At 35.4% G+C, this 27,008-nt stretch overlaps 1 protein-coding gene and 1 pseudogene across 2 annotated transcripts in view; both read left to right on the plus strand.

Annotated features, from left to right (window-relative positions):
- The window catches only part of DIAPH2 (diaphanous related formin 2), a 1,004,420-nt gene that overhangs the window by 537,623 nt on the left and 439,789 nt on the right, over nt 1-27,008 (plus strand). The window contains exon 23 of one of the 2 annotated variants that reach the window (XM_047076288.1): nt 2,324-2,403. The exons of the other annotated variant lie outside the window; for it this stretch is intronic. Within the exon in view, the coding sequence (XP_046932244.1) occupies nt 2,324-2,331 (8 nt within the window). The 3' untranslated portion in view covers nt 2,332-2,403. Of the gene's footprint in view, nt 1-2,323; nt 2,404-27,008 lie in introns of those variants that run through there. 2 annotated transcript variants of the gene reach the window in all.
- Nucleotides 16,829-16,962, plus strand: LOC124509737 (uncharacterized; annotated as a pseudogene).

Consider the following 27,008-nt stretch of genomic DNA (forward strand, 5'->3'; position numbering starts at 1 on the left):
GTGTGCTCTGGTCTGTTTGTTAAATGAGACCTGATGCTATATTCACTAGAACTGAAGCTTTGTAGATCTCTGTGGTCAGTAGAAGTGGTGTCCATGGGTGTTTCCTCTGGTCTTCCCAGGAGGGTCCCACCATGCTAGTTCTTGGGTATACTTCCTTGAGAAAAGTGGTATCAGCAGGGCATAGGAGCAGGGGACTTGGTATAAGCAAATTAGGTGGCCAGTCTTGGTGCTTTGCTGTTTACTAAAGTTTGTTTATTCTGAGTGGGGTGGGGGGGAATGGCACCAGCAAGCTTCTCTGTCTCTGGAGAGGGGGGTGTGTTCTTACTACTCTCAGAGAAGTCCTCCCAGAAAAGTGAATAATTTCCCCTCCTGCATCCTCGGCATTTTTCAGATCGCTCTTTTCACACTGTCTGTCCCTGTGTTGCTTCCCTTCCTGGAGCAATGCAGTGGACTTTGGGCTCTATCCCAGTCAAGCCTGCTGACTTTTAAAACTCAAGCCTGCTGACTTTTAAAACTCTAGTCTTTAGGAACCTGGTGTTATGGGGATCTGTGCTAGTCTTCTGGGGGGAGAGTCTGTCTGTGAGAGTATTGCTGTCCTAGGACTAATGCCGTTTTGACCCAGAAGAACAGTCGTATCAGAGAGCAGGGTTGTGGGGTTTGGAGCAAAGCAGACTAAACAACCAGTGTTTGGATTAGCAGCCCTCAGCACTTGTCTCTGTGCCTATGCTGAGAGTCAGTGGAGGGGAATGGCACCAGCTGGCTCTTTTGTCCCTGGAGAGGTGTGTCGGGGAAGGCCACCTCTCACAGATGCAAGAGGGAAAGTCTCTTCTAGTCAGCCTCGGGCAATCCTCAGATAAAGCCTTCTGCCCTGGGGTGTTTTGCTTGCCTTCTCTCCAGGAGTAGGGCAGCACCCTAAGGGTTCTTTCCCAGCCAAGCCCAAGCCCAGGGACCTCTAAAACTCCAGTCTTTCAGCCCTACTGGTTGCAAAAACTCACAAAAATTAGCCCCTGTCATTTTCCCAGCCAGTGTATCTGGGGAAGTGTTTTCCCTGTGTGTATCCCTGTGCACTCTATTCTCTCTTGCCTTTCTCTGAGACTGGGGCTCCCTCCCCTCTACAGCAGCCATGATCCATTTCTCCCCCAAACCATGTCTCTGCACTTCCCACCTTCCTCGATATGGCCTCTTGTCTCCTTCTATTTGTGCAGTTCTGTCAGTTCACAGGTCTATTTCTTGGGTATTCGGAATGATTTGAGAATTACTTGGTTGTGTTTAAGGTACTAGGCAAGCCTAGAGTCATTCTACTACACAGCCATCTTAGTTCTGCACTCTGAAGTCTCCCTTTTTAGTAGCAGAGGACCCATAGCAGTGAGACTGGAAAGGAAAACAGAAGTTTTGGAAAAATGCAGGACTTAAATATCTATTGGATCTGGACTATGACATGAGAGGTACATGAGGAAACCACCAATGAGGAGAAAGGTTGCAAAACCAGTAGGAATAAGATTTGTATACAGATATTGCTCCTAAACAATGTATATGATAACTTGAAAACGCACATGATTCTCTGAATGGATTTCATGTCCAACATCAGCGGTGTCATACCATTAAACCTCCAAGGTAAAATAAAAGTTCTAGAATTAGCTGTAATTTCAGATCCAATATCATCAATTAGGTTAGGAAAAAAGTATAAAGAAAAGAAATGTTTATTCAGCCTGATCAGATTTCAAAACAAGTATATAACAGGGTCAAACAATTGGCATATTTGTATTTTGTGTTCTATCTGAATTTCTATTCTCGAAAGTAATTATTTCTCTAAGATTGACGGTCATTTAAAGTAGTTAGCACATAAAAGTATGTGCTGAGCCTTACTGTGATATTAAAGTTTGTGAAGTTCAAATAGTTTGCAAAATATAATTTACTTTTCTATTCATATTAATCACAGTAGAATCAACTTTCTCTAAACAGTAGAATCACCTTTCTCTAAACAGAGTCCTGTATGAAGTAAATCATATTCACAATTTATTATATATGAAAAGAAATGCATATGTATAAACAGCCTTTTTTCTTGCTTTTCTAACAACCATAATCATTTAATCATCTTCATTCTATGCTTAACTCTTGTCTTCCACAGTCTTACAATGATTAATGAAGCTACTTGCAAGATGATATTTAGGACCATATTCATATTGAAAAGTTATACATTTTTTAAATTATAAGCAAATATCTGAGACTGAAGGAAACAAAGAGCTCTATCTCCCATAAGCAATTTTTAAATTCTGCTGGAAACATTTAATATAAGTTAAATCAATTCTATGTCATTCTCCAGATTCTTGAACTCTAAAATTATGCCAGCTGGATGTGAGGGATTATCTACAGACAAGAGCAGCAACTTGCTTGTCAGCACTGTTCTCTCAAACAGTGCTTACTGCCAGCTCTCCAAATGTGCAATGTGCATGGGACTGTGAGTGTTCAAGTACTGTAACACCTTAATTAAAAAATAGTGTATGTCACTGTTGCTTTTGCTAGAGCTTTTTGACTCATGTGCTTGATTTCCTCTGCCTTTTGTTCTATGAAAGAAAAAAAAATCACTCTGACATTTGGGGGGAAAAAACTGAAGTGCTAATTAAACTCTTGTGGAACAATATATCCTCTTTAGTTTTACACTGCCAATTTTAATATAGAGTCACTTTAACAGGCTTTGCAAGTCAGAATTTGCTGGGCCCTTATTATTTCTCTGAATTCACTGAATAAATCCATTCTCAGAGATATTGAAAATGCAAAGCAAAGCCAGAAAAAAGTAACATTTATTTCATGAAAGTTTCATTGGCAAGCTTATTAGCTGAAGATAAAGGGTGAAAATGTTACACAGGGAGTCATATGAGATATTACTCTATACTAGAAACAAAACACAGAAGTCTGAAAAGCCATCAGGTATTATTGCTTTGAAAAGAATACAGAATTATATGAATTTTGAAAGTGTTGAAAAATGGCTTAAATGTACTGAGCTGCTCAAGCTCTTGGCTTTTATTTTTTATGTGAGGTATATCTGAACAATAATTTTATCATAGTCAATGTTGTTCGTGCTGCTATTGTTAAGGTTGTCAGCATTTCCATTACAACCCCACTATTTCAGTTGGGGTTCATAACTCCACTTTAGAAGTCACCCTGGGCTAAAGGTTGGCATATGCATTTTCAACTTGTGTTGATAGTGATGGATATGAATGTAATTAAATATGTAGCAAATATTCAAATTAACATATACTGCTTTTTATTGTGTGAAATATTTTAATGAAATTATGTATTGTTCCTTAATTATAGAAATTGGCAAATGTTAGCTCTGTCAGTGTAACTGATTAATGGAGTTAAAGAAAACTCTTTTTCAATCTAATTAGTCCTGTAGCCAAGAAACCCTGAGCTTATCTTGTAGCCATGAGCCAAAATATTTCCTGTTACCAATTGAATAATGACTTCTAAAAGCACTCCATAATTTATCAACACTACAGCCAAACAACTGATTAGTTCTGCCCAACGATTAGTGAATGCCATGGGGATTAGAAGGTTAAAATGACATTTGAGATTTTACATAAATCCATGACCACATATGCAGGTACCTAACAGATTTTTTTTAATATTTATTTTTGAGAGAGAGAGAGAGAGAGCGCAAATGAGTGAGTAGAGGAGGGGGCAGAGAGAAAGGGAGACACATAATCCAAAGCAGGCTCCAGGCTCTGAGCTGTCAACACAGAACCCCATGCAGGGCTTGAACTCAAGGAACCATGAAATCATGGGCTGACCTGAAGTTGGACGCCTAACCAGCTGAGCCACCCAGGCACCCTTTTAACAGACTTTTTTTTAATAGAAATATATTTCTTTAACAGAATTTTTTAATAGAAATACATTTCTTTTGAATTAATCACATTTTTATGGGTATAAAATTTCCTGGTTATGCAAACTAAAATATTACAGAAGAGTTAGTAAATACAGAACAATTAAGAACATAAAAATAATAAAGAATAATCTTGATTATCTTTAATCCTTCAAACTGGGAGTAACCAATGGTTATATTTTGGTGTATAGTTTTCAATTATTCATGTTATACATGAATACATATGTTACAAAATTGGTATCATAAGTTGAGTCACAATCTGATTTTGTTTCCTATGTTGGAAAGCACAAACTTGTCAGTAAATATTTTTGTAATAAATAATTTCCCTGACTGCACAGTATTCCACTATGTGGGTATACTGACTTTTAATTTATAACCTATACTTGTAGATTTTGAAATCTGTTTAATGATTTAATCTTACTTTAGGATAAAATCTGATGAGAGCTTTCAGCAGCTAGAGTTTATTCAAGATTTTGGTCTTCTCTGCTTTTAGCCATTTTCATGGTACCCTACTTACTGCATCTCCAGATGTTAACATTTCATAATTGTTGATTAGAAACAGTATCAAAAATACATAGTTCATTATGTATTGATTACATAGAGATACCTAGCAAATACATAAATAATGTTGGTATGGTTGCTATTGATTCTTATGAATAGAGCAGAATTTTAAAAATTAATAAATTTGCAACTAATGAAAATATTATTTCCTTTGAATTCTTATTAACTTGAGGAGCGGGCAATGGGGAAACTTTGTTATAAACAACATTTCTCTCTTTGTTTTTGATGGGTGAGGCATTCACCACAGGAATAGGATATTATTTAATATAAACAGTTCTGTGATCAGAAACCCCAGGTTTGAATATCAACTCTGTGCTTTCTAGTTATGTATGGGATTTTTGGCAAAGTACGTCCCCTCTGTAAGTCTTATTTTTTTTCTGCCTTAAAATATAGGTAATACCTATTTCACAATGTTGTCATAAACATTAAATAAATTATTCTGTAAGAGTTTATTCATTTTTTCAGTGTGCTAGTGAACTAGACAGATATAGTCCCTGCCCTCATGAAGTTTATAGCCTAGTGGGAAATACAGAGGACAAACTAACAGATACATAAAAATATACATATAAATTATGGCAAGTGCTATGGAAGGAAATGACAGGCATTCCTATGTTAGGTTGGATGGGTCTGAATGTTGTCTGAAAATGTGACATTTAGTATTCCCGGGTAGAAAGAATAACATGGACGTTAGACCCACAGCAGAAAGCATTTAACATGTTCTAGAACCTAAAAGGCAAATGTTGCTAGAAAATACTATGGAAAGAGAACAGGGGCATAAGATAAGTCTGGAAAGGTATACCAGGACTAGGTCATGGTAGAACTGAATGCCTGGCAAAGAGAAGGCCCTCAATAAATATGCGTGTTTCTTTTCTTCTGGTATTTTATGGATGAAGTATTCTTACCCAAAGATTTTGGGGTTAAGTTATATGCTTGTTTAGATTATGTAAAGGTTTCCTCTCTGATTTGGATTATCATCATGATGTTCTTAAATGAAGTCAGCCTTACGTTTGCATTTTGTGTAGATATCTTATTTTTTTTCCTTTAAGCCCCTCTTTCCCTTACCCATCTGCTCCACACCACCTCATCTACCCATGGGCATACAGATAATCTGCCTGTTTGTGCTGCTCAACTGTTCTTGAATTTTTCATTCTGCTGTATGTCCCTCTTTTGTTGTTGTTGTTGTTGTTGTTGTTGTTGTTGTTGTTGTCATCCTCAAGTTAGTTAATATACAGTGTAGTCTTGTCTTCAGGAATAGAATCCAGTGATTCATCACTTCCATATAACACCCAGTGCTCATCTCAACAAGTGCCCTCCTTAATGCCCATCACCCATATGCCCTACCCCACCCCCATCAACCTTCAGTTTGTTCTCTGTATTTAAGAGTGTCATGGTTTGCTTTCCTCTCTTTTTATCTGATTTTTACTTCCCTTTCCCTATGATCATCTCTTAAGTTTCTCAAATATGAGTGAAATCACATGTTATCTGTCTTTCTCTCTGAACCAGCCCATTATGGGTATTTTCCTCTACCTGGATTCATCTTCTCCTCTTTTTTATGATTCTTTTGTAGCTCACGACTAGATCTTATGATATGAATACTGCAAATCAGTGAGAGGTCAATAAAACAGCAAGGCACATGTAAAAATTTCTCAAGATGGTAAATCTTTAAATCTTTCTACCAGAAGAGTTACCTACTCCCCATGGAACTAATTAATAAACCTTGCATAGACTTGTGCCAGTCACATAGGTCTATTAAAAAGTAACCAGCAGAATTCATGCCTCAAATATCTTTGTATTAAGAGAGAGGAAAGTGCAAAATTTTAACATTATAACAGAAAGAGCACTAGCATTGGTGGTGGAAGTTGAGTTGATAACAACTTGATCTGTTTCTTTAGATGGGGATAATAAAAGATATATATAAAACAATGTGCAACATAGACAGGAAGTTCATGTGTCTGTAGTGCAAGAGTACATAATTTGGCCATATGTTCTATGTGTGTAGATATGAAAGTTTTTAATTACTACTGACAGTAATTAATCCTAAAGTATTGATTTTGGCTGACTCTCCTTGTCTCAAATATTTGCCTCACAAATATTAAGTATTATTTCTAAGTGTTATTATCAATAGGTTATATTAATATTCAATATGCAACCCTTTTTAAAAAATAAAAAGTATATATGTTTTTCTAGTAATTGTTAATGTTTTCTTTAAATATCGTTCTAGTGGATTTATTTTTCTAGTATAAGAGTTCTTTTTAGTTAATAACATTTGGCATTTTAAAGTCTCAATGCCAAATTCTTTTTATTAAATGCATCTGTTGTAGAGAAGGAAAAACTTTTTTTTCCCCTCTATCCTCTTACATTCTTTAGCTGTGGCCCTGTAAATTAGACTGACAAAAGACAGATTAATAAGAGAAAAACAAACAGAAGTTTATTAATATATGGGAATACTCAGTCATGAGTATCTCAAATGGGTGGTTAGAATTTGGGTTTACTTAGCATCTTAACAATAGAGCAGTACATTATGTAGAGAAGTGATAAGACAAAGGAAAGGACTGTGCGTTCTAGGGGAAACAAAATGTGTAAAGTAAATAAATATATGGGGAAAATTAATGGAAGATAAGGGATAGTTAGTAGAGTTTGTTATGTATATTCCTTTGTTGCTTTCTCCTGCAAGGGAACAGTCTAGCTTGTCTTCAGTGGTTAAGAATCATTCTACCCTTCGTGGCAGAGGGGGGAAGGGTAGAGATTTTTTCTTGTATTTTTCTTCTATTTAATTACCTTCAGCTCAAAATAGTCCTTATGTCAAAGTGGTATATTATACTACTCTTCACTGTCATGTATACTCTGGCACGATATTATTTAAGTGGGCAAGAAAGAGTGTTTATTCTTACAATGCATGCAAATTCCATCATTGTCTGGTGCCTGGGTGGCTCAGTTAAGCATCAGCTCAGGTCATAATCTTGCAGTTCATGAGTTTGAGCCCCCTATCTGGCTCTGTGCTGGCAGCTTGGAGCCTGCTTCAGATTGTGTCTCCGTCTCTCTCTGCCCTACCCTTGCTCACACTCTGTCTCTGTCTCTGTTTCTCTCAAAAATAAAATAAACATTAAAATTTTTTAAAAATTAAAATAACCTCATTGTCATTTCGACTAAATCCCCCATATCTTTAACACCATTGATTATATTTTAATAAAAATATTACATGAAATTTAGACTTACATTAAAAATGGTTTCCTGATGAACATTTCCTCTTTGGATTGGTAGCATTAAAATATTATCATAGAATATAATTCATCTAAATAAACATTGTCTACTGTGCATAATACTCTGTGATAGATACTAAAAGTGACACAAGGGGCGCCTGGGTGGCGCAGTCGGTTAAGCGTCCGACTTCAGCCAGGTCACGATCTCGCGGTCTGTGAGTTCGAGCCCCGCGTCAGGCTCTGGGCTGATGGCTCAGAGCCTGGAGCCTGTTTCCGATTCTGTGTCTCCTTCTCTCTCTGCCCCTCCCCCGTTCATGCTCTGTCTCTCTCTGTCCAAAAAATAAATAAACGTTAAAAAAAAAAATTTTAAAAGTGACACAAAGATAAGTGAGATTGTGTCTCTGCCCTCCAGAGACTCAATCTTATGTGGTAGGTAGCTACATATACCTCCCCCACAAAAAATAATCAAACGGAAGGCACTATCCTTTGTTAAGATCCTTCAGTATAATAGGCTATCATGGTACATGTTATTTTATATATGTTGATCTACTTGTTTCCTTTGGCATGGTAATTTTCTATTTATAGTATAATTGGTTTTACTAGCTCTAAAAAAACAATATAAATAGTAAACCAATTCAGTATTTCCACAAATTCTTGCTTAACAAAAGGTACACAAAATATTAGAAACCTTTCCTAGTTTTTGAAATTAGAGAAGCGCATATAAATGTTTCATTAAATTGTATCTGCTCTTCTATAGGTTTGATTGTATATAGGTTGCTTCATAGTTTATTCTTATAGTAAAAATATAATAAAATATAAGTATCAAAGTAAAGTGGTCCACATGCAAAATAAATGCAAGACAATTGTTCAGAATACACTCTGGCCAACAAAATTGAATAGCTAGCAAATGATCAGTTCTCTATGAGGAATATTATCAGATAATTTTTACTCTGAACATAACCTAGTCAATCTCAGTTTTTTTACAAACATACAATAAACTGCACATACATAAAATATAAAATTTTATAAACTTTTAAATGTGTATATACCCATAAACCATCATCACAATCAAGATAAAGAACATATATACAATCCCAAAAAGATTCCTTATACCCAGGCAATGACTAATCAGTTTTCTGTGATAGGTTAGTTTGCGTTGTCTAAAATTTTATGGACATAGGTCATACAACATGTTCTCTTTTTTGTCTGGCTTCTTTCACTCAGCGTAGTTTTTGAGGTTCATTCATGCTGTACAAGAGATTAATTCTCATGAAAAAATTCTGTAGAAAAAATAATCTTCTACTGAAAAAGTTCTATTATTTTGTAATTTGCTGTATCAACACTTACTAAGTTGGTGCTCATTTGAATTGCCAAAATAAACTCTAAAAATAAAACCAAATAACAAAAAAATCCACAAATCTCAGTTTAGTTGTACATATAAATAATTCATTTTTTTCAGATGGCCTAGATTGGTATCTAATGTTGTCTACAGCACCTGACTGGGTGTTCTAATTTAATGACATCCATAATAGTGTTCAGCATCTTTGCTTGTCTCAGTTTTGCCAAGACTGATGTTCCCTGGTGGTCTAATGGTTAGGATTCCATGCTAGGTCCTCTTAAAGTTGCTGTTTCCATGTCTACTAATGGCTTTCCCACAGGCAATATCATCTGCATTATAATACATTTTTGAATGACTCCATCATAATGACTAGTGATAGTAACAGAAGCTTTATCACTTTGAACTTCACAGCTGCTATCAAACTGAGACACTTTACCTCCTTCTTTTACACACCATCCTTTAATATAGTTACTTCTCTAATTCTGTTCACAGTACAATCTGTCCCCACAGAGCAGCAGTTGTTTTCAGCAACTGATGTGGATGACTATACTGGAATGAAGGATAACCAAAGAAACATACTTATTTTGGCTTCAAAACATGAACGTTACTACCTATTTGAAAGTAGCGAACACAAATCAGCTGCCCAACTTTATGGCCCCAGGTCCTCAGCACACACACTGTGGCTGTCTTACCTGGAAATATATGTTGGCTCTTTTAAAATTTGCAACATTCCTATGGATTTTCCCCTTGTCAGGAGAGGAATCAAACTCAGACGTGTTAAAGGAGTTTACCTTAAAGTCTCATATTTTTAATTTTCTGAATTTATCCAAGGGATACAGGAGTACTGATGCATAGGGGCACTTGTACCCCAATGTTCATAGCGGCACTCTCAACAATAGCCAAATTGTGGAAAGAGCCTAAATGTCCATCAACTGATGAATGGATAAAGAAATTGTGGTTTATATACACAATGGAATACTACGTGGCAATGAGAAAAAATGAAATAGGGCCTTTTGTAGCAACGTGGATGGAACTGGAGAGTGTGATGCTAAGTGAAATAAGCCATACAGAGAAAGACAGATACCATATGGTTTCACTCTTATATGGATCCTGAGAAACTTAACAGGAACCCATGGGGGAGGGGAAGGAACAAAAAAAAAGAGGTTAGAGTGGGAGAGAGCCAAAGCATAAGAGACTGTTAAAAACTGAGAACAAACTGAGGGTTGATGGGGGGTGGGAGGGAGGGGAGGGTGGGTGATGGGTATTGAAGAGGGCACCTTTTGGGATGAGCACTGGGTGTTGTATGGAAACCAATTTGACAATAAATTTCATATATAAAATAAAAAAAAATAAAAAAAAATAAAATACAAAAAAAATAAATAAAAAAAAAAAAAGTCTCATATTTACATTGTGAAGTCCATACTGGTTTTCTAGGACTACAGGATATATATGGAGTCCTATAATTATAGATTCTTAAAACCATAACATTCTGGAAACAAATTCTAAGGCCATAGGTTACCAGAACCATAGCATTAAACTTCAAGCCATACTCTTCTGAAATTTGTATTAGTCCATGTGATACTGATCCTATGATTTCAGTTAAGGTAGCAATTAATGTGGGCCATAGTTGTCAGAGGAGATAACAAACTTTTCTATGGATTTAGGTATTGAGGAGAGAGAAGTAAAGGCAAGGAAAACAGTGCTGTTAAATACGTAGAAAGAAATTTTATCCGCAGATGACAATGACATTATTTGCTTGATTGGCACATGGCCAGGTCCAGTTCAGTCCAGTTAAGAAATGATGGAACTATATTATATAGGACTTGAAAAGTTAAATTGGGATTATATTTATGCATGAAGACTATGGGGGTATTTTCTAACTCTGAGCAGGGGAGTGGTTTTATAAAAGTGCCTTTCTAGGAAGATTATTCCAGCCCTCGTACCAAAATATCTTTAAAAGATAAGCAGTAGAGGGGCGCATGGTTGGCTCAGTCGGTTAAGCGTCCAACTTTGGCTCAGGTCATGATCTCATGGTTTGTGAGTTTGAGCCCCGTTCTGAGCCTGACAGCTCAGAGCCTGGAGCCCACTTTGGATTCTGTGTCTCCCGTTCTCTCTGCTCCTCCTCTGCTCACACTCTACCTTTCTCTGTCTCCTTCAAAAATAAACATTCAAAAAAAAATTTTTAAGATAAGCAGTAGACAGGAGTACACTGTATTTCAATCTTTCTCTAATATTATCAATAAAGAAAGCCTGCCTGGTTCTATTTTAGTTAAGAAGCAGGCAGAATTTTAGCATTATGTTGCATTTTCCATCTTGAGGACTCATGCTATTCTCCAGTTCTATAACACTGTAGTCTCTTAATCGGCAATCCTTAAAAGATGTGTTTGCAACCTTCTCATTCTGTCCTCCCAAGTTTAACCTTTCATAGTATCCATCTCTTAAATCCCTTCTTAAACTCTTTCTAGCATTTCTTCTTAATATCACCTTAATATCATCAATTTCCTTAGATTTCTCCTCCATTTTACTAATTCTGTCTTCAGTTGTATGTAGTAAACCTTACAAGTTATTTGTTAAGAAGCAGAATAGTGTGGCAGTTGTAAGACTTGACTTTCTAGGTTCAAGTTCTTTCTCTGCCACTTGCTAGCTGGGTGATAGCCTCTTTGTGACATAGTTTTATCATTTGTAAAATGGAGATAAGAATAGCATCTGTCTAATGGGTTTATTTTAGTATGAAATGACAATGTATGGGATGAGCTTAGAATAGTACTACGCTATTTTTTTGAGATTTCATAATTTTAATTTGTATACTTTCTACTTTTTCAAAGCTTGTTTCATTTTTCTCATCTAGCCATTCTCCTCCCCCCTCTTGCTTTATGGTGCTTATTCCTTTCTTCATTTCTAAGATCATTTGAACATATTTATTTTAAAATCTCCTTCTGAGTATTCTGATTTCTGTAGTTTCTAAGGTATGAATTAGAAGCTCACCGTTAGCAAACATTGTTTTCTTTGGAAGTTCCAGATGTTCTGGGTTGTAGAATACCATATAGAATGGTTTCTGGTTTTCTTCCTCTGCTAAATTTTAAGTTCTAATATTAATTTTTAGTATAGGGTCCCCACACGTGTTAAGGCACAGCATGCTACTTGGCTAGCCATAGCTTGCTTGACACGGTTAGCTCATTTCCCTGTCATACCTCTAGGCAAGAGGCTGAAGTTTTTCAAGACCTAGTTTTCCAGATGGGACCATAGCTTCACTCAAGGAGCCCAGTTCCAGTTCTTCATGTACAAGAAGTTTGTGACATAAATTATCTTTCCAACACAGATATTAAAACCCTAGTGTTTATGCTTCTATTTAATACAATATTTCTCATGGCCTTTCCCTCCCCCCCCACCCACCGCAGTTAGAGCTTTGGCTTTGAAATTCATTTTTGTTTCTGGCCCTTGGGAATATGCCAATCTTAATTTTGCGTCTGAATTTTTTTCTTAAATTTTATACAAAAATTCAAACAGCAGTAGTAGCTCTTCACAGTAGTTTATGCTACCATTTTGTTTGGTAGAATGACAATGTAAATTTACCAAAGTTATATTTCTTTAATGAGTAAAGTGCCTCAATATATACATTAATTGATTCATAAAACTTTTTTCTCAGCTGTATTATTATTGACATATAACATGTTAATTTAAAGTATATAAAGTAATTATTTGACACACATATATATTACCAAATGATTACCACAATAAGGTTATTTAACAACTCCATCCTCTCACATAATTAAGGTGTGTGTGTGTGTGTGTGTGTGTGTGTGTGTCTGTTTGTGTGTGGTAACATCTAAAATTTCTAATTTTGGGGCACCTGGGTGGCCCAGTTGGTTAAGTGACCAACTCTTGGTTTTGGCTTAGGTCATGATCTCACAGTTTCATGGGTTCGAGCCCCACATTGAGCTCTGCTCGCTGACTGACCACAGAGCCTGCTTGGGATTCTCTCTCTCTCTCTCTCTCTCTCTCTCTCAAAATAAGAAAATAAACTTAAAAAAATCTCTGATTTCAATAAGTAAGCAAAATTCACTAAAATCAATAATTTATTATGAATTTAACATTTTTAAGGGCATTAACTATGTTTCATTTCAAAGATGTTCTCAGCTTTTAATGTACTTATAGTCTAGGTAAAGACAGAGAATAAATGAAGTACACTATAATGAAAAGTGCTAAGTGACAATGTAAAACAAGAGTTCCACAGTCTGATAACTCAGAATCATCTGGTCTGGCGTACCTTAAAGCATCAGGTTAAACAACTGTACCTATATATGCCTATGGTATGTCTATCTTTCCTACTTTCCAAAAATGAATGATATAAAATGCCCTTTTCCCAATATTTATTATCTGTCAGCAAAAATGAGGCATACTTATGGGTCTGAGTTTGCATTACTATTTTTTTTTTTATCAAAAAAGAGATTGAGTTGCCTTAGGTAAACTGACATTGTCAACTCTGTGCCAAAGCAATGCCTCAAATTTAGAAATGAATATCTTCTTCTCACACATTGGCTTTACTCTTTTAACATGAATGACTTCATTTTTCAGATTATATGTGTCTATTATCAGCTTGTGTGTGTGTGTGTGTGTGTGTGTGTTGCTTTCTTGACCATTCTTAGAAATCTTTGTTCCTTTTTGGGGGGTATTTTAGAATAAGTTAAAATTCTCTTGTTTATCCCTTCATCTAGTAGTGTTTTATAAGTTTTATGTGTGTGAATGATGGGTTGGGATTTTATATAGTGCTTGATGTAAAAGTTGGTATGTATACATCATGCAGTTTGTTGTGTGGTCCTTTGTCAAATATTTATACTCATGATATCCCAAGATATCACAAAAACAAAATTGAAACTGCAACAGAGGACCAAAAGAAAAATATTTTAGCGTAAATAATAAAGCAGGAGGAGGACTCATTAATGCATTGTATTTTACTCTTTCAAGAAACATTTATTGAGTGCTAAATACATGCCAGGATTTATCTTAGGCACTTGGTGATACATTGGTGATCAAGGCACATGTGCTCACTGCCTTCCTGGCACTTGCAGTCTCATAGGAGAGACAGATAATTAATAACAATTATATTACCATATACTTTGATATATGCTGGGAAAGAAACATACCAGGTGCAATAATGGACAATAAGACTATGTAGTGGGTGCAGCAGGAGGAGCTACTTCTGGTAATATGCTCACAGATGGCTTTTCTGAAGAGTTGCCATTTAGATGGGGACTGAAAGACTGAGAAAGAGGTTGCAGGATTTCCCTTGGCAGGGTTTATGTTTCATGGGAGACATAAAATAGTTTCCAAAAAAGCATTATCAAAATAAGATTCTGTAAGCCTTATCCTATGATATTCTGTTTGTGAATATTTCATTTTATATCCATTCTTCATACACTGATGCAATTTTAGAGCAAACAATTATAGGCAGTAAGCATGAAGTAATCTTCATGATTAAAACTGTAGCTTCTTACAAAATCTTCCTCCCCCTGCCATCCTTCCCACCTCTCCTCTCTCCCTCCCTCTGCACCCCTGATGTCTCTCGGTCTCTTCCTGTCTCCCTCTCTCCCTGTTTTAGGATTATCAAATCTAGATCTATAGTACTAGGCTCTCCTTTTCTACATTTTAAGAGAGATGTTAATACTATGAGTTAACTTGAGAACAGGCAAATAGATGTTAACATTATTCTTCACTTATTCTAAATATTTCACTTTTTCTTATAAAATGACACATTTATCAAAAATTCCAATTTACACTATTTTTTATTAATTAGCTATCACCTTATGTGTTGTATCATAAGTAATTATATAATACAGAAAAACAAGCAAGAGATCATTGCCAAATGCTGTTTCATGGGAGAATAAAAAGAGCCTTTGGCATAATGTAATGCATACTGCTTTTTAATGCCTGGAATATCATTCTGGGGTATACAATAATGTCAATAAAATGGACAGTTATTATTGACAGTATTCAGATACAATGCACATGGTGAAATAATTAAATGTTTAAGAAAGACTGTGAGATGTGGATATCTATATTTTTAGAGCAGGTTAGAATGTAATACAGAAATGGACAAAGAAAAAATAAAAGCATAAACATATAGGGCTTCAAGAGCTATGGAATATAGTCTGACCCAACTCCCTTCCTTCTAGAAAGACTTAAAAAAAAACCACGAATTCTTGGCAAGTAGTTGTCTTTCTTCAATTTTAAATGTTGGTAAAGACATTTTAAAAAACCATTACAAAATATGTCATGGTCAGAGAAGAGCATACATACATAAACATAGCATGTAAAATATAAAGAAGAAGAATTTAAAACTTTGGGATGCTTTGCTGGCTCAATTGTTGGATCTTGAGACTCTTGACATCCGTGTTGTAAGTTCAAGCCCAAGTTGGGTGTAGAGATTACTTTACAAAAAAGGAATATTTACAATTCCATGAACTTAACCACTAGACTGAGGAAGTGAAAGTTTGTCAGTGTCCCTATAGTGTGTTCTATATACTTTTTTCAGATCTCGTCTTCTTTATCCCACTCCAAAGGTAACCGCTGTCTTGAGCTGTGTCTATCATACCTCTGTTTTCCTTTATATTTTTCCATGAGATTCCCCTAAATATATCATCTACTTTTGTTCAATTTTGAACAATTATATAAATGGAATCATAAAAAAATAATTTTTCCACAATTAGTTTTCATCAAACATTATGTTTATAACATTTGCCAATGTTGGCATATATACTAGATTTTCACTTCTGTTTTCATATAGCATTTGGGTATAGGAATATACCACGGTTTACTTATCTATTCTCTTGTCAGTGTACATGTGGTTGCCCCACAACCTCCCCCATCTTTTGTTAGTACAAACAAAGCTAAGGTGAACAATGTTTTATTAACATCCTAATACATGTGTACATATTTTCCTCTAGAGCAGCTATTCTCAAACTTTTTTTAAATCTCCTTTACACTCTTAAGAATAGAGGACTACAAGAACTTTTGCTTATGTGAGTTAGATGTACCAATACTTATTATATTAGGAGTTAAAACTGAGACAGTTTTAATTAAAACAAAGAATACACAGCACACATTGTTATAGCTATCAAAGCAGTGGTGTTATTACACATCATGTAGACTCTGGAAAACTCCATTGAACACTCTTCAAGAATGAGAATGAAAAAAGGCAAATAATGTGTTAGGTATGAAACTTGTTGTCACCTTTTGGACCTGCTGAATGGGCCTCAGCGACCCCTCATGGCCTTAGGCCACACTCTGAAAACTGTTTCAGTATATTTTATCAGGATTAGAATTATCAGGTTATGAGGATATGTCCCTTCAAATATATTAGATAATAACATTTTTTTTTCGAAAACAGTCATACCAGTTTATACTTGCTTTTTCAGCTTATACTTTCAATAGCATGATATAATTATTTCCTTTGCTACACATCTAGTCAACTTTAAGTATGGTCAGACTTTAATTTTTGTCAATTTAGTGGGTATGAGATGGTATCTTGCTATTGTTTCAAACTGAATTTCTGTGATCACTAATGAGGCTCAAAATTTTCATAGGCCATTTGAAAAAACTTCTACATCTTTTTTTCACTTTATTTTGGGTTATCTTTTTCCTAATTCTATTAATGAGTTCTTTAAATATTGGAGATACTAATCCATTGTCAGTTATGTGATGCAAATATCTTGTCACAGTTGAATCTTCTATTTTTACTTTTTAAAACCATGTCTTTTAGTGAATTAAAAAAATAATATAGTAATTTTTATCAATAATTTCCTTCATGGCTTCAACTCCTTGTGTTTTGTTGAAGAAACTTTCCCCATCGCTTCTCGGCCTTTTGGCTAAGATCAAGTGTAGAAACTTTCCCTAAAGTCATAAAGATATTTCCCTATGTTTCCTTTTATTAATTCAAACAGTGTTTATTGGTTATCTACTACTGTCAGACACTGTTCCAGGTATTTTGGATATGGTAGTGAAAAAAAAATATATATGTAAAGCTATAGCCCTAGAGTCCTGGAGTTTACATTCCAGAGGTAGGGAGGAAAACAATAAATAAACAAGTAAATAATGATTCCGAATGAAGGATGGTGATAAACATGGAGAGCCATGAAGCAAGATGAGAGTGTGAGTGGTCTGAGGTGAGGTTTTCTAGCACAGAACAGAAAATTTCTGATGGCAGTTGTATGCATGGAAAATTTGAGGAAAGTAGGAAGACCAAGTGGTTAGAGTGGAGTAGGCAAGAGGAAGACTATTTGGAGATGAGATCAGGTTGATAACAGAAGCCCAGAGCAGGTAGGACCTTCAGTCAGGACTGGAAGGACAGATTCCCTTATTCCTTACACCCAGCCTGGGAGAGCAGGTATGCTCCCAGCCTCACCGATTATGTCTCAGACAACCCTCTTTCTAGTCAGCTCCTGTCCTGCTCTGCCAACCCAACACTGTCTCCTCATACCTTCCCCTTTTGCCACCACAAAGCTGTCCCACTCCTCTGCCTGCCTTTGCTCAGAGCCTGGAGCCTGCTTCAGATTCTGTCTCCCTCTCTTTCTGCCCCTCCCCCACTTGTGCTTTCTGTCTCTCAAAAATGAATAAGTGTTTAAAAATTTGAAAAAATAAATACTTTTACTTTGAAATGGGAAGGCACTGGAAAGTTTTGATTAGAGAAATAACATGTTTTGATAACCTAGATTTTGAAAAGATTACTCTTGCAACTGTTTTGAAAACTATCTGTAGACAATCAGAGGAGAAAACCAGGAGAACAATTAGGATTCTTTTGAATAATAATCCAGTCAGGAATTGTAGTGGCTTGCACTAGATGGTAGCAGTGTTGAAAAAAAAAAAAGATCATATTCTTGATATATTTTGAAGTTAAATATTTGGAAATTGATTAGGCTTAGTTTGCAAGAAAAATAGAGGAGTCAAAAATGAGTAATTCCTCATTTTGTGGGGGACATTTTTTTGACAGCAGTAACAGGGAACAGAAAGTTGTGATTTAAAGAGACGAGGAAGACTGCAGATGTAACAAGTTTAGGTTCAGGTGCAAGGACTTCAATTTAGACATGTTCATGTTCTTATGCCCTTTATTATGTTTTTTTTTCTGAATAGGGGTGCCAAAAAGGTATTTGGATACATGACTCTGTATTATTGGGAAAGGTCCAACCTGGCTATATAAATCTGGGATTCATTGGTGCATATAAATGGTCTTTGAAGTCATGAGAAATGGTGATATTTCCAAGGAAGTGATTAAAGAAAAATAAGGCAAGAGCCCTGGAGTCTGATCCATGAGACACTGCAATTTTAGAGGTTGTAAGATAAAGAGGAACCAATAAAGGGAACAGAGCAGTGACCAGTGACATAAAATGATATTTAATTGATGTCCTCCTAGAAGTCACCTGAAGGAAATCTTTTGTGGAGAGAGTGATCAAATTTGTGATATTAAATGAGGTCAGGTAAAATAAAGACTGAGGATTAAAAGTGAGCTCTGACAACTGGTTCTTCGGAACTGCTGTTTGGAGAGAGTGTGGTGGGAATAAAAGCCAGTTTGGCATAGGTTAAAAAAAGAAGAAGAGAGGAATTGGTAATAATATATATTTTCTTTTAAAATATTTATATTTTACCTATATTTAAGTGCATTGCTCTCTACTTATTATAAAAAGTAATAGTGTTCATTTGTGGAGAATTGAGGAAAGTCTTGAAAAGAAAAAAATAAATATTTTCTATGATCCACCATAACCACCATTAATATTTTGGTTTATAGCATTTAGGTTTTTCTGTGCATGTTTATTAATTGGTTTTCTAAACGAAAAACTGAAAATACAGCATATATGTGTTTACTATAATTTTCTTCCATAATAATATACCATGTTTATCTTTACTTTTGATTAAATAATCTTCATGACTTTAATAGTACAACATTTTATTATGCAGCATGGTTTATACATAGCCAATAACCTGTTATTAACCATTTTGGTTATTTCCAGTTTTCAACTTTATTTTTTAGAAAACACTGCAGTAGACATATGAATATGTAAAATGTGCTTTCATTGACATGTTATTAATGATTCATATTATTAGTCCACTGGGACATGTCCAAAAGTGAAAGTCTGTTGATGGTAGTTCTGGAAACCATGCCATACAAAGACAGGGCATAGGACAAGTTTGTCCTGTAGCCAACAGTTGGAAAGTTTCCATTGGAAGAGGAGAAATGTCCAGTAGCAGAAAGAAAAAAGGAGGACAGGAAGAAGTCCCATCCACAGAAAGATCTGGATACAATCACCAGTGTTGTTTGTATTTATAGCAATGTTTAAATTAGAAACTTTCCATGTTTCACTGAATTATAGGTCATGTGATGTTTGTTATAACGTGTGTCTTACAGGTGCAAATATAAACTTATTATGCATTCCAGAATCAAGCACAGCTTCACTTACATAGGTATATGTATGTCTCTGTTTTTTCTTTAATTTCTTAATTTAATTTCCTTTAATTTATTTTTTAATTTCTTTTTTTAAATTTTTTATATGTTTGTTTATTTTTGAGAGAGAGTGTGTGTGTGAGTGGGGAGAGAGGCAGAGAGAGAGGGAGACACAGAATGCAACGCAGGCTACAGGCTCTGAGTTGTCAGCACAGAGCCTGACCTGGGACCCATGAGCCGTGAGATCATGACCTGAGCCGAAGTCGGATGCTTAACCAACTGAGTCACCCAGGCGCCCCATGGAGGAAGTTTAACTTTTATGTTCTACTGATAATTTATGGAATATAAGGTTTGAAATAGATGGCTACAATTAAAAAATATTTTGAAATCAATTTGGAGGAGGATTTGATTTTCTGAAAACAAATATAACTTAAGCATTTTCTTATACTTGACCTTGAACTACTTGAACTCTGTAGTTTTCCAGTTTGTTTACTATCTTGTGGCTTGTGATGCTTCAATTGAGAAATGTTTTGTTTCATTTTGTTTTCTTCCTTTGAGTCTTCTGTTGTGATTTTTAGAAAAAGGGACAATGTAGATGAGGTTTTATCTTACATTAATGATGCTTAGGAACTGAATTGACAGTCAAGAGTAGTCTCTCAGTTTAGATTTGCAAAAGGCCAAATAACTTGGATATCATTGCTGAAACATCTGCTTCTCTTGCATTCCTTTTAAAACATTGTATTTACTAACACATAAGTAAGGTAAAATGTTACTTTTACTTTTATGTACCCTCTGAATATTCCCCAATAAGAATGCATCACTTAAAAAATTGGGGTAAAATAAAGCTGTTTAAAAGTTATTATTTTGGATAATGAAAACAGGTTCAGATGAATAGTTTAAAAAATAGACCTCATGGGGACACTTTTTTATTGCGTATGTGTAGAATTAATCATACTGCTATATAATAACAATTAAAATCTGATCACTGAGGTCTGCAGATCAAGTCATCTAATTCAAATTATTCTGAAACTTCCCATGAAGGCCTGTGTACTCCAGGTGAAATGAATTATTTTCTGTTTGCCATTCACAGATTGCACTTTACTATTTTTGTCTGTATATTCTCTCCGTCTTGATTTCCTATAACTAAGACTTTGAAAATATTTATTCCAACTGTAACTTTAGGTTAAGTTACCATGTTCTCTAAGTAGGCTTACCTGAATAACAGAACTAAAAGTATAGTGTTCTTCTATTGAACTTTATTATGTGTGCCCAGAGACCACTCCAGTGCTGGAATATAGTTATGGTTGTATGGGATTTAGATATACTCTGTTATAGTAGTATAATGCATGACATATACAATAAGTAACACATAAGTGTAAGATTCCCTTATGAAAATCTCCAGCGTATGTAGATATATATTTGTACATCTTTTTAGCAACCCTGAGGATTTTGGATTAAATGTATGCAAAGCCTAAGCATTCCTCCTAGAAGTATTTTTAAGAAGTGAGTGAGACACCTGGGTGGTTCAGTCTGTTAAACGTCCAACTTCGGCTCAGGTCATGATCTCACAGTTCGTGAGTTCAAGCCCCTCATGGGACTATCTTGCTGTCAGCATGGAGCCTGCTGCGGATCCTCTGTCCCCCTCTCTTTCTGCCCCTATCCCACTGATGTGCACATTCTCTCTCTCTCTCTCTCTCTCTCTCTCTCTCTCTCTCTCAAAAATAAATAAATATATATATATATATATATATATATATATATATATATTTTATATATATTTTAGTGTTTGTTTATTTTTGAGAGAGAGAGATAGACAGAATGTGGGCCGGGGAGGGTCAGAGAGAGAGGGAGATGCAGAATCCGAAGCAGGCTCCAGGCTCTGAGCTGTCAGCACAGAGTCCAACACAGGGCTCAAACTAACAAACTGTGAGATCATGACCTGAGCCAACATCAGACGCCCAACCAACTGAGCCACCCAGGCACCCCAATAAATAATGTTTTTAAAGTGAGAAAAGGAGTTAAATAGAATAGTAGCTAAAATAGCAGTGTTGAACAGTAGAATGATAGTAACATTCTATAAACATTTATCAGAAGACACATAATAAGTTTTTTATATGCATTATATCCTTTATACTTCACACATAATCTATAAGTTAAGATAGTGTTATTTTCCTCATTTTACAAATGAAGAAACTGGAATTTGGTGGAGAATTGCCTAAGTTCTCACAGATAGTCAAAGACAGTGTAAACTTTTTTTTTTAAGTTTTTATTTAAAGTCCAGTTAGTTCACATGCAGTGTAATATTTTCAGGTACACAATATAATGATTCAACACTTCCATATAACACCCAGTGCTCATCTCAATAATTGCACCACTTAATCCCCATCACCTATTTCCTCAATCCCCTTACCCACCTACCCTTTGGTACCATCATTTTGTTCTCTATAGACAAGGGTCTTTCATTGTTTGCTTTTCTCTCTTTTGTCTTTGCTCAATTGTTTTGTTTCTTAAATTGAACATATAAGTGAAATCATATAGTATTTGTCTTTCTCTGACTGACTTATATCACTTAGCATAATAGACTCTATCTCTAGTCTATATACTTTTAAATGGCAAGATTTCATTATTTTTCATGGCTGAGTAGTATTCCTGTGTGTGTGTGTGTGTGTGTGTGTGTGTGTGTGTGTGTACATCTTCTTTTTCCATTCATCAGTCGGTGGACACTTGGGCTGTTTCCATAATTTGACTATTATATATAATGCTGCTGTAAATATCAGGGTGCATGTATCATTTTGAATTAGTATTTTTGTATTCTTTGGGAAAATACCTAGTAGTGCAATTGCTGCACCATGAGGTAGTTCTATTTTTTACATTTTGAGGAATCTCCATACTGTTTCCCAAATTAGCTGCACCACCTTACATTCTCACCAACAGTACAAGAGGGTTCCCCATTCTGTGCATCCTCACCAAAACCTGTTTTTTTTTTTCGTATTGTTAATTTTAGCCATTCTGACAGGTGTGAGGTTATATCTCATTGTAGTTTTGATCTGTATTCCCCTGCTGATCAGTGATGTTGAGCACCTTTTCGTATGGCTATTAGCCATTTGTATATCTTTGGAAAAATGCCTATTTCTGTCTTCCTCCCATTTTTTAACTGGATTGTTTGTTTTATGGCTGTTGAATTTTATCACTTCTTTATATATTTTGGATACTAACCCTTTATAAGATATGTCATTTGGATTATCTTCTTCCATTCCAAAGGTTGTCTTTTAGTATTGTTGATAGATTCATTCACTGTGCAGAAGCTGTTTATTGTGATGAAGTCCCAATTGTTTATTTATGCTTTTGTTGCCCTTGCCTCAGGAGACATATCTAGAAAGAAGTTGCTATGGCTAATGTCAAAGAGGTTACTGACTGTGATCTCCTCTAGGATTTTTATGCTTTCATGTCTCATATTTAGGTCTTCAATCCATTTTAATTCATTTTTTAAATTGTGGAAGAAAGTGGTCCAGTTTCATTTTTTTGCATGTTGCTGTCCAGTTTTCCAAATACCATTTGTTGAAGAGATAGTCTTTTTCCCATTGGATATTCTTTCCTTGTTTGTCAAAGATTGACTGACTGTATAGTAGTGGGCTCATTTCTGGGTTTTGTAGTCTGTTCTATTGATCTTTTTGTCTGTTTTTGTGCCGATACCGAACTGTTTTGATCACTGAAGCTTTGTAATATAACTTGATGTTTGGAATTGTGATGCCTCCAGGTTTGCTTTTCTTTTTCAAAGTTGTTATGGCTATTAAGGGTTTTTTGTGGTTACAAACAAATTTTAGGATGTCTGTTCTAGCTCTGTAAAAACACTGTATTTTGGTAGGAATTCTATTAAATGTGTAGATTGCTTTGGGTATTATACATATTTTAACAATATTTTTTCTTTCAAACCATGAGCATGCAATGTTTTTCCATTTCTTTGTGTCCTCTTCAGTTTGTTAATAAGTGTTATGTAGTTTTCAGAGTATAGATCTTTCATGTTTTTGGTTAAGTTTATTCCTAGATATCTCATGGGTTTTGGGTGCAATTATAAGTGTGTTTGATTCCTTAATTTCTCTTTCTGTGGCTCCATTAATGGTGTATACAAACGCAACAGGTTTCTGTATGTTGATTTTGTTTTCTGCAACTTTACTGAATTCCTATATCGGTTCTAGCAATTGTTTTTGGTGGAGTCTTTTGGGTTTTCCATAGACTATGTAGTCATCTGCAAATAGTGAAAGTGTGAATTCTTCCTTGCTGATATGGATGACTGTTATTTCTTTTTGTTGTATAATTGCTGTTGCTAGGACCTCCAGGATTATGTTCCTAACAGTGGTGGGAGTGAACATCCCTGTCTTGTTCCTGACCTTAAAGTTCTCAGTTTTTCTCCATTGAGGATGACATTAGCTGTGAGTTCTTTGTATATGACCTTTATGATGTTGAGGTATATTCCCTCTAGCCCTACTTGGTTGAGGGTTTTTATCATGATATATGTTATACTTTGTCAAATGCTTTTTTCTGCATCTATTGAGAGGATCATATGGTTCTTATTCTTTCTTTTATTAATGTGATATATCATGCTGATTAATATGTGAATATTGAACCACCCTTGCAACCCATGAATGAATTACATTTGTTCATGGTAAATGATTTTTTTTAAGTATTGTTAGATTCGGTTTCCTAGTATTTCAGTGAGAATTTTGGAATCCATGTTCATCAGGGATATTGACTCTTGTTCTCTTTTTAGGGGAGTCTTCATCTGGTTTTGTTATCAGGATAATGTTGGCCTCATAGGATGAGTTTGGAAGTTTTCCTTCCTTTTGTACTTTTGGAATAGTTTGAAAAGAATAGGTATTAACTCTTCTTTAAATGTTTGATAGACTTTACCTATAAAGCCATCTAGCCCTAGACTTTGGTTTCTTGGGAGTTTTTTGATTACTAATTTAATTTCTTTGTTATTTCTCTGTTCAAGTTTTCTATTTCACTCTGTTTCAGAGTTGATGATACTTTATATGGTTCTCGGAATTTATCCATTTCTTCAAGGTTGTCCAATTTGTTGGCATGTAGTTTCTCATATTTTCTTATAATTGTTTGTATTTCTGTAGTATTGGTTTTTATTTCTTCTCTGTCACTCATGATTTTATTTATTTGGGTCATTTATCTTTCCTTTGTGATGTCTCACTAGAGGTTTATCAGTTTTTTTATTATTTTTAAATAACTACCTCCTGGTTTTATTGATCTTTTCTGTTGATTTTTTTTTAGTTTTTCTATCATTTATTTATTCTCTAATATTTATTTTTTCCTTCCTTCTGCTGGCTTTAGGCTTTTTTCATTCTTTTGCTGGCTACTTCAGGTGTAAGGTTAGGTTGCTTATTTGAGATATCTCTTGCTTCTTAAGGTAGGCCTGTTTTGCTAGATACTACCCTTTCAGGACCAATTTTGCCTCATCTCAAAGGTTTTAGACCATTGTGTTTTCATTTTGATTTCTTTTGATGTACTCTTTAATTTCTTCTTTGATTTCCTAGTTGACTCATTCAGTTGTTTAGTAGCATGTTATTTAACCTCCATGTATTTGTGGTCTTTCCAAATATTTTCTTGTGGCTGACTTCTAGTTTCATAGTACTGTGCTCAAGAAAGATACATGGTATGATCTCATTCTTTTTGTATTTGTTGATGCTTGTTTCATTACCTAATTACATCATCTTTTCTGAAGAAATCCCATGTGCATTTGAAAAGCATGTGTAATTCTGCTGTTTTAAGACGGAACGCTCTGGATATAGTTGAGAAGTCCATCTGTTCCAATGTATCATTCAAAGCCATTGTTTCCTTGTTGATTTTCTATTTAGATGATCTTTCCACTGATGTAATGTGTTGAACTCCCATACTATTCTTGTATTATTATCAATGAATTCCTTTTAATGTTTTTTATTGTTTATGCATTTGGGTTCTTCCAAGCTGGGACATATATATTTACAATTGTTAGATCTTCTTGTTGTACACTCCCTTTATTATCATATAGCATCCTTTTTTTCTCTTTTGTTACAGTCTTTGTTTCAAGGTCTAGTTTGTCTGATATAAGTATTGCTTGTTACTCTGGCTTTCTTTTGACAGCCATTTGCATGACAAATATTTCCCCATCCCCTCACTTTCAATCTGCACATGTCTTTGGGTCTAAAATGAGTATCTTATAGGCAGAATTTATGTGGATATTGGTTTTTTATTGATTTGACACACTATGTCTATTGATTGGAACATTTAGTCTATTTACATTCAGAGTAATTTTTTTTATATATATATGAAATTTATTGTCAAATTGGTTTCCATACAACACCCAGTGCTCATCCCAAAAGGTGCCCTCCTCAATACCCATCACCCACCCTCCCCTCCCTCCCACCCCCCATCAACCCTCAGTTTGTTCTCAGTTTTTAACAGTCTCTTATGCTTTGGCTCTCTCCCACTCTAACCTCTTTTTTTTTGTTCCTTCCCCTCCCCCATGGGTTCCTGTTAAGTTTCTCAGGATCCACATAAGAGTGAAACCATATGGTATCTGTCTTTCTCTGTATGGCTTATTTCACTTAGCATCACACTCTCCAGTTCCATCCACGTTGCTACAAAAGGCCCTATTTCATTTTTTCTCATTGCCACGTAGTATTCCATTGTGTATATATACCACAATTTCTTTATCCATTCATCAGTTGATGGACATTTAGGCTCTTTCCATAATTTGGCTATTGTTGAGAGTGCGGCTATGAACATTGGGGTACAAGTGCCCCTATGCATCAGTACTCCTGTATCCCTTGGATAAATTCCTAGCAGTGCTACTGCTGGGTCATAGGGTAGGTCTATTTTTAATTTTCTGAGGAACCTCCACACTGTTTTCCAGAGCGGCTGCACCAATTTGCATTCCCACCAACAGTGCAAGAGGGTTCCCGTTTCTCCACATCCTCTCCAGCATCTATAGTCTCCTGATTTGTTCATTTTGGCCACTCTGACTGGCGTGAGGTGATATCTGAGTGTGGTTTTGATTTGTATTTCCCTGATAAGGAGCGATGCTGAACATCTTTTCATGTGCCTGTTGGCCATCTGGATGTCTTCTTTAGAGAAGTGTCTATTCATGTTTTCTGCCCATTTCTTCACTGGGTTATTTGTTTTTCGGGTGTGGAGTTTGGTGAGCTCTTTATAGATTTTAGATACTAGCCCTTTGTCTGATATGTCATTTGCAAATATCTTTTCCCATTCCGTTGGTTGCCTTTTAGTTTTGTTGGTTGTTTCCTTTGCTGTGCAGAAGCTTTTTATCTTCATAAGGTCCCAGTAATTCACTTTTGCTTTTAATTCCCTTGCCTTTGGGGATGTGTCGAGTAAGAGATTGCTACGGCTGAGGTCAGAGAGGTCTTTTCCTGCTTTCTCCTCTAAGGTTTGGATGGTTTCCTGTCTCACATTTAGGTCCTTTATCCATTTTAAGTTTATTTTTGTAAATGGTGTGAGAAAGTGGTCTAGTTTCAACCTTCTGCATGTTGCTGTCCAGTTCTCCCAGCACCATTTGTTAAAGAGGCTGTCTTTTTTCCATTGGAT

This window comes from Lynx rufus, unplaced genomic scaffold, assembly GCF_022079265.1.
Source record: "Lynx rufus isolate CCGP_SWC_20201006 ecotype Redwood Valley unplaced genomic scaffold, mLynRuf1.p SCAF_14, whole genome shotgun sequence".
Classification (NCBI taxonomy): domain Eukaryota; kingdom Metazoa; phylum Chordata; class Mammalia; order Carnivora; family Felidae; genus Lynx; species Lynx rufus.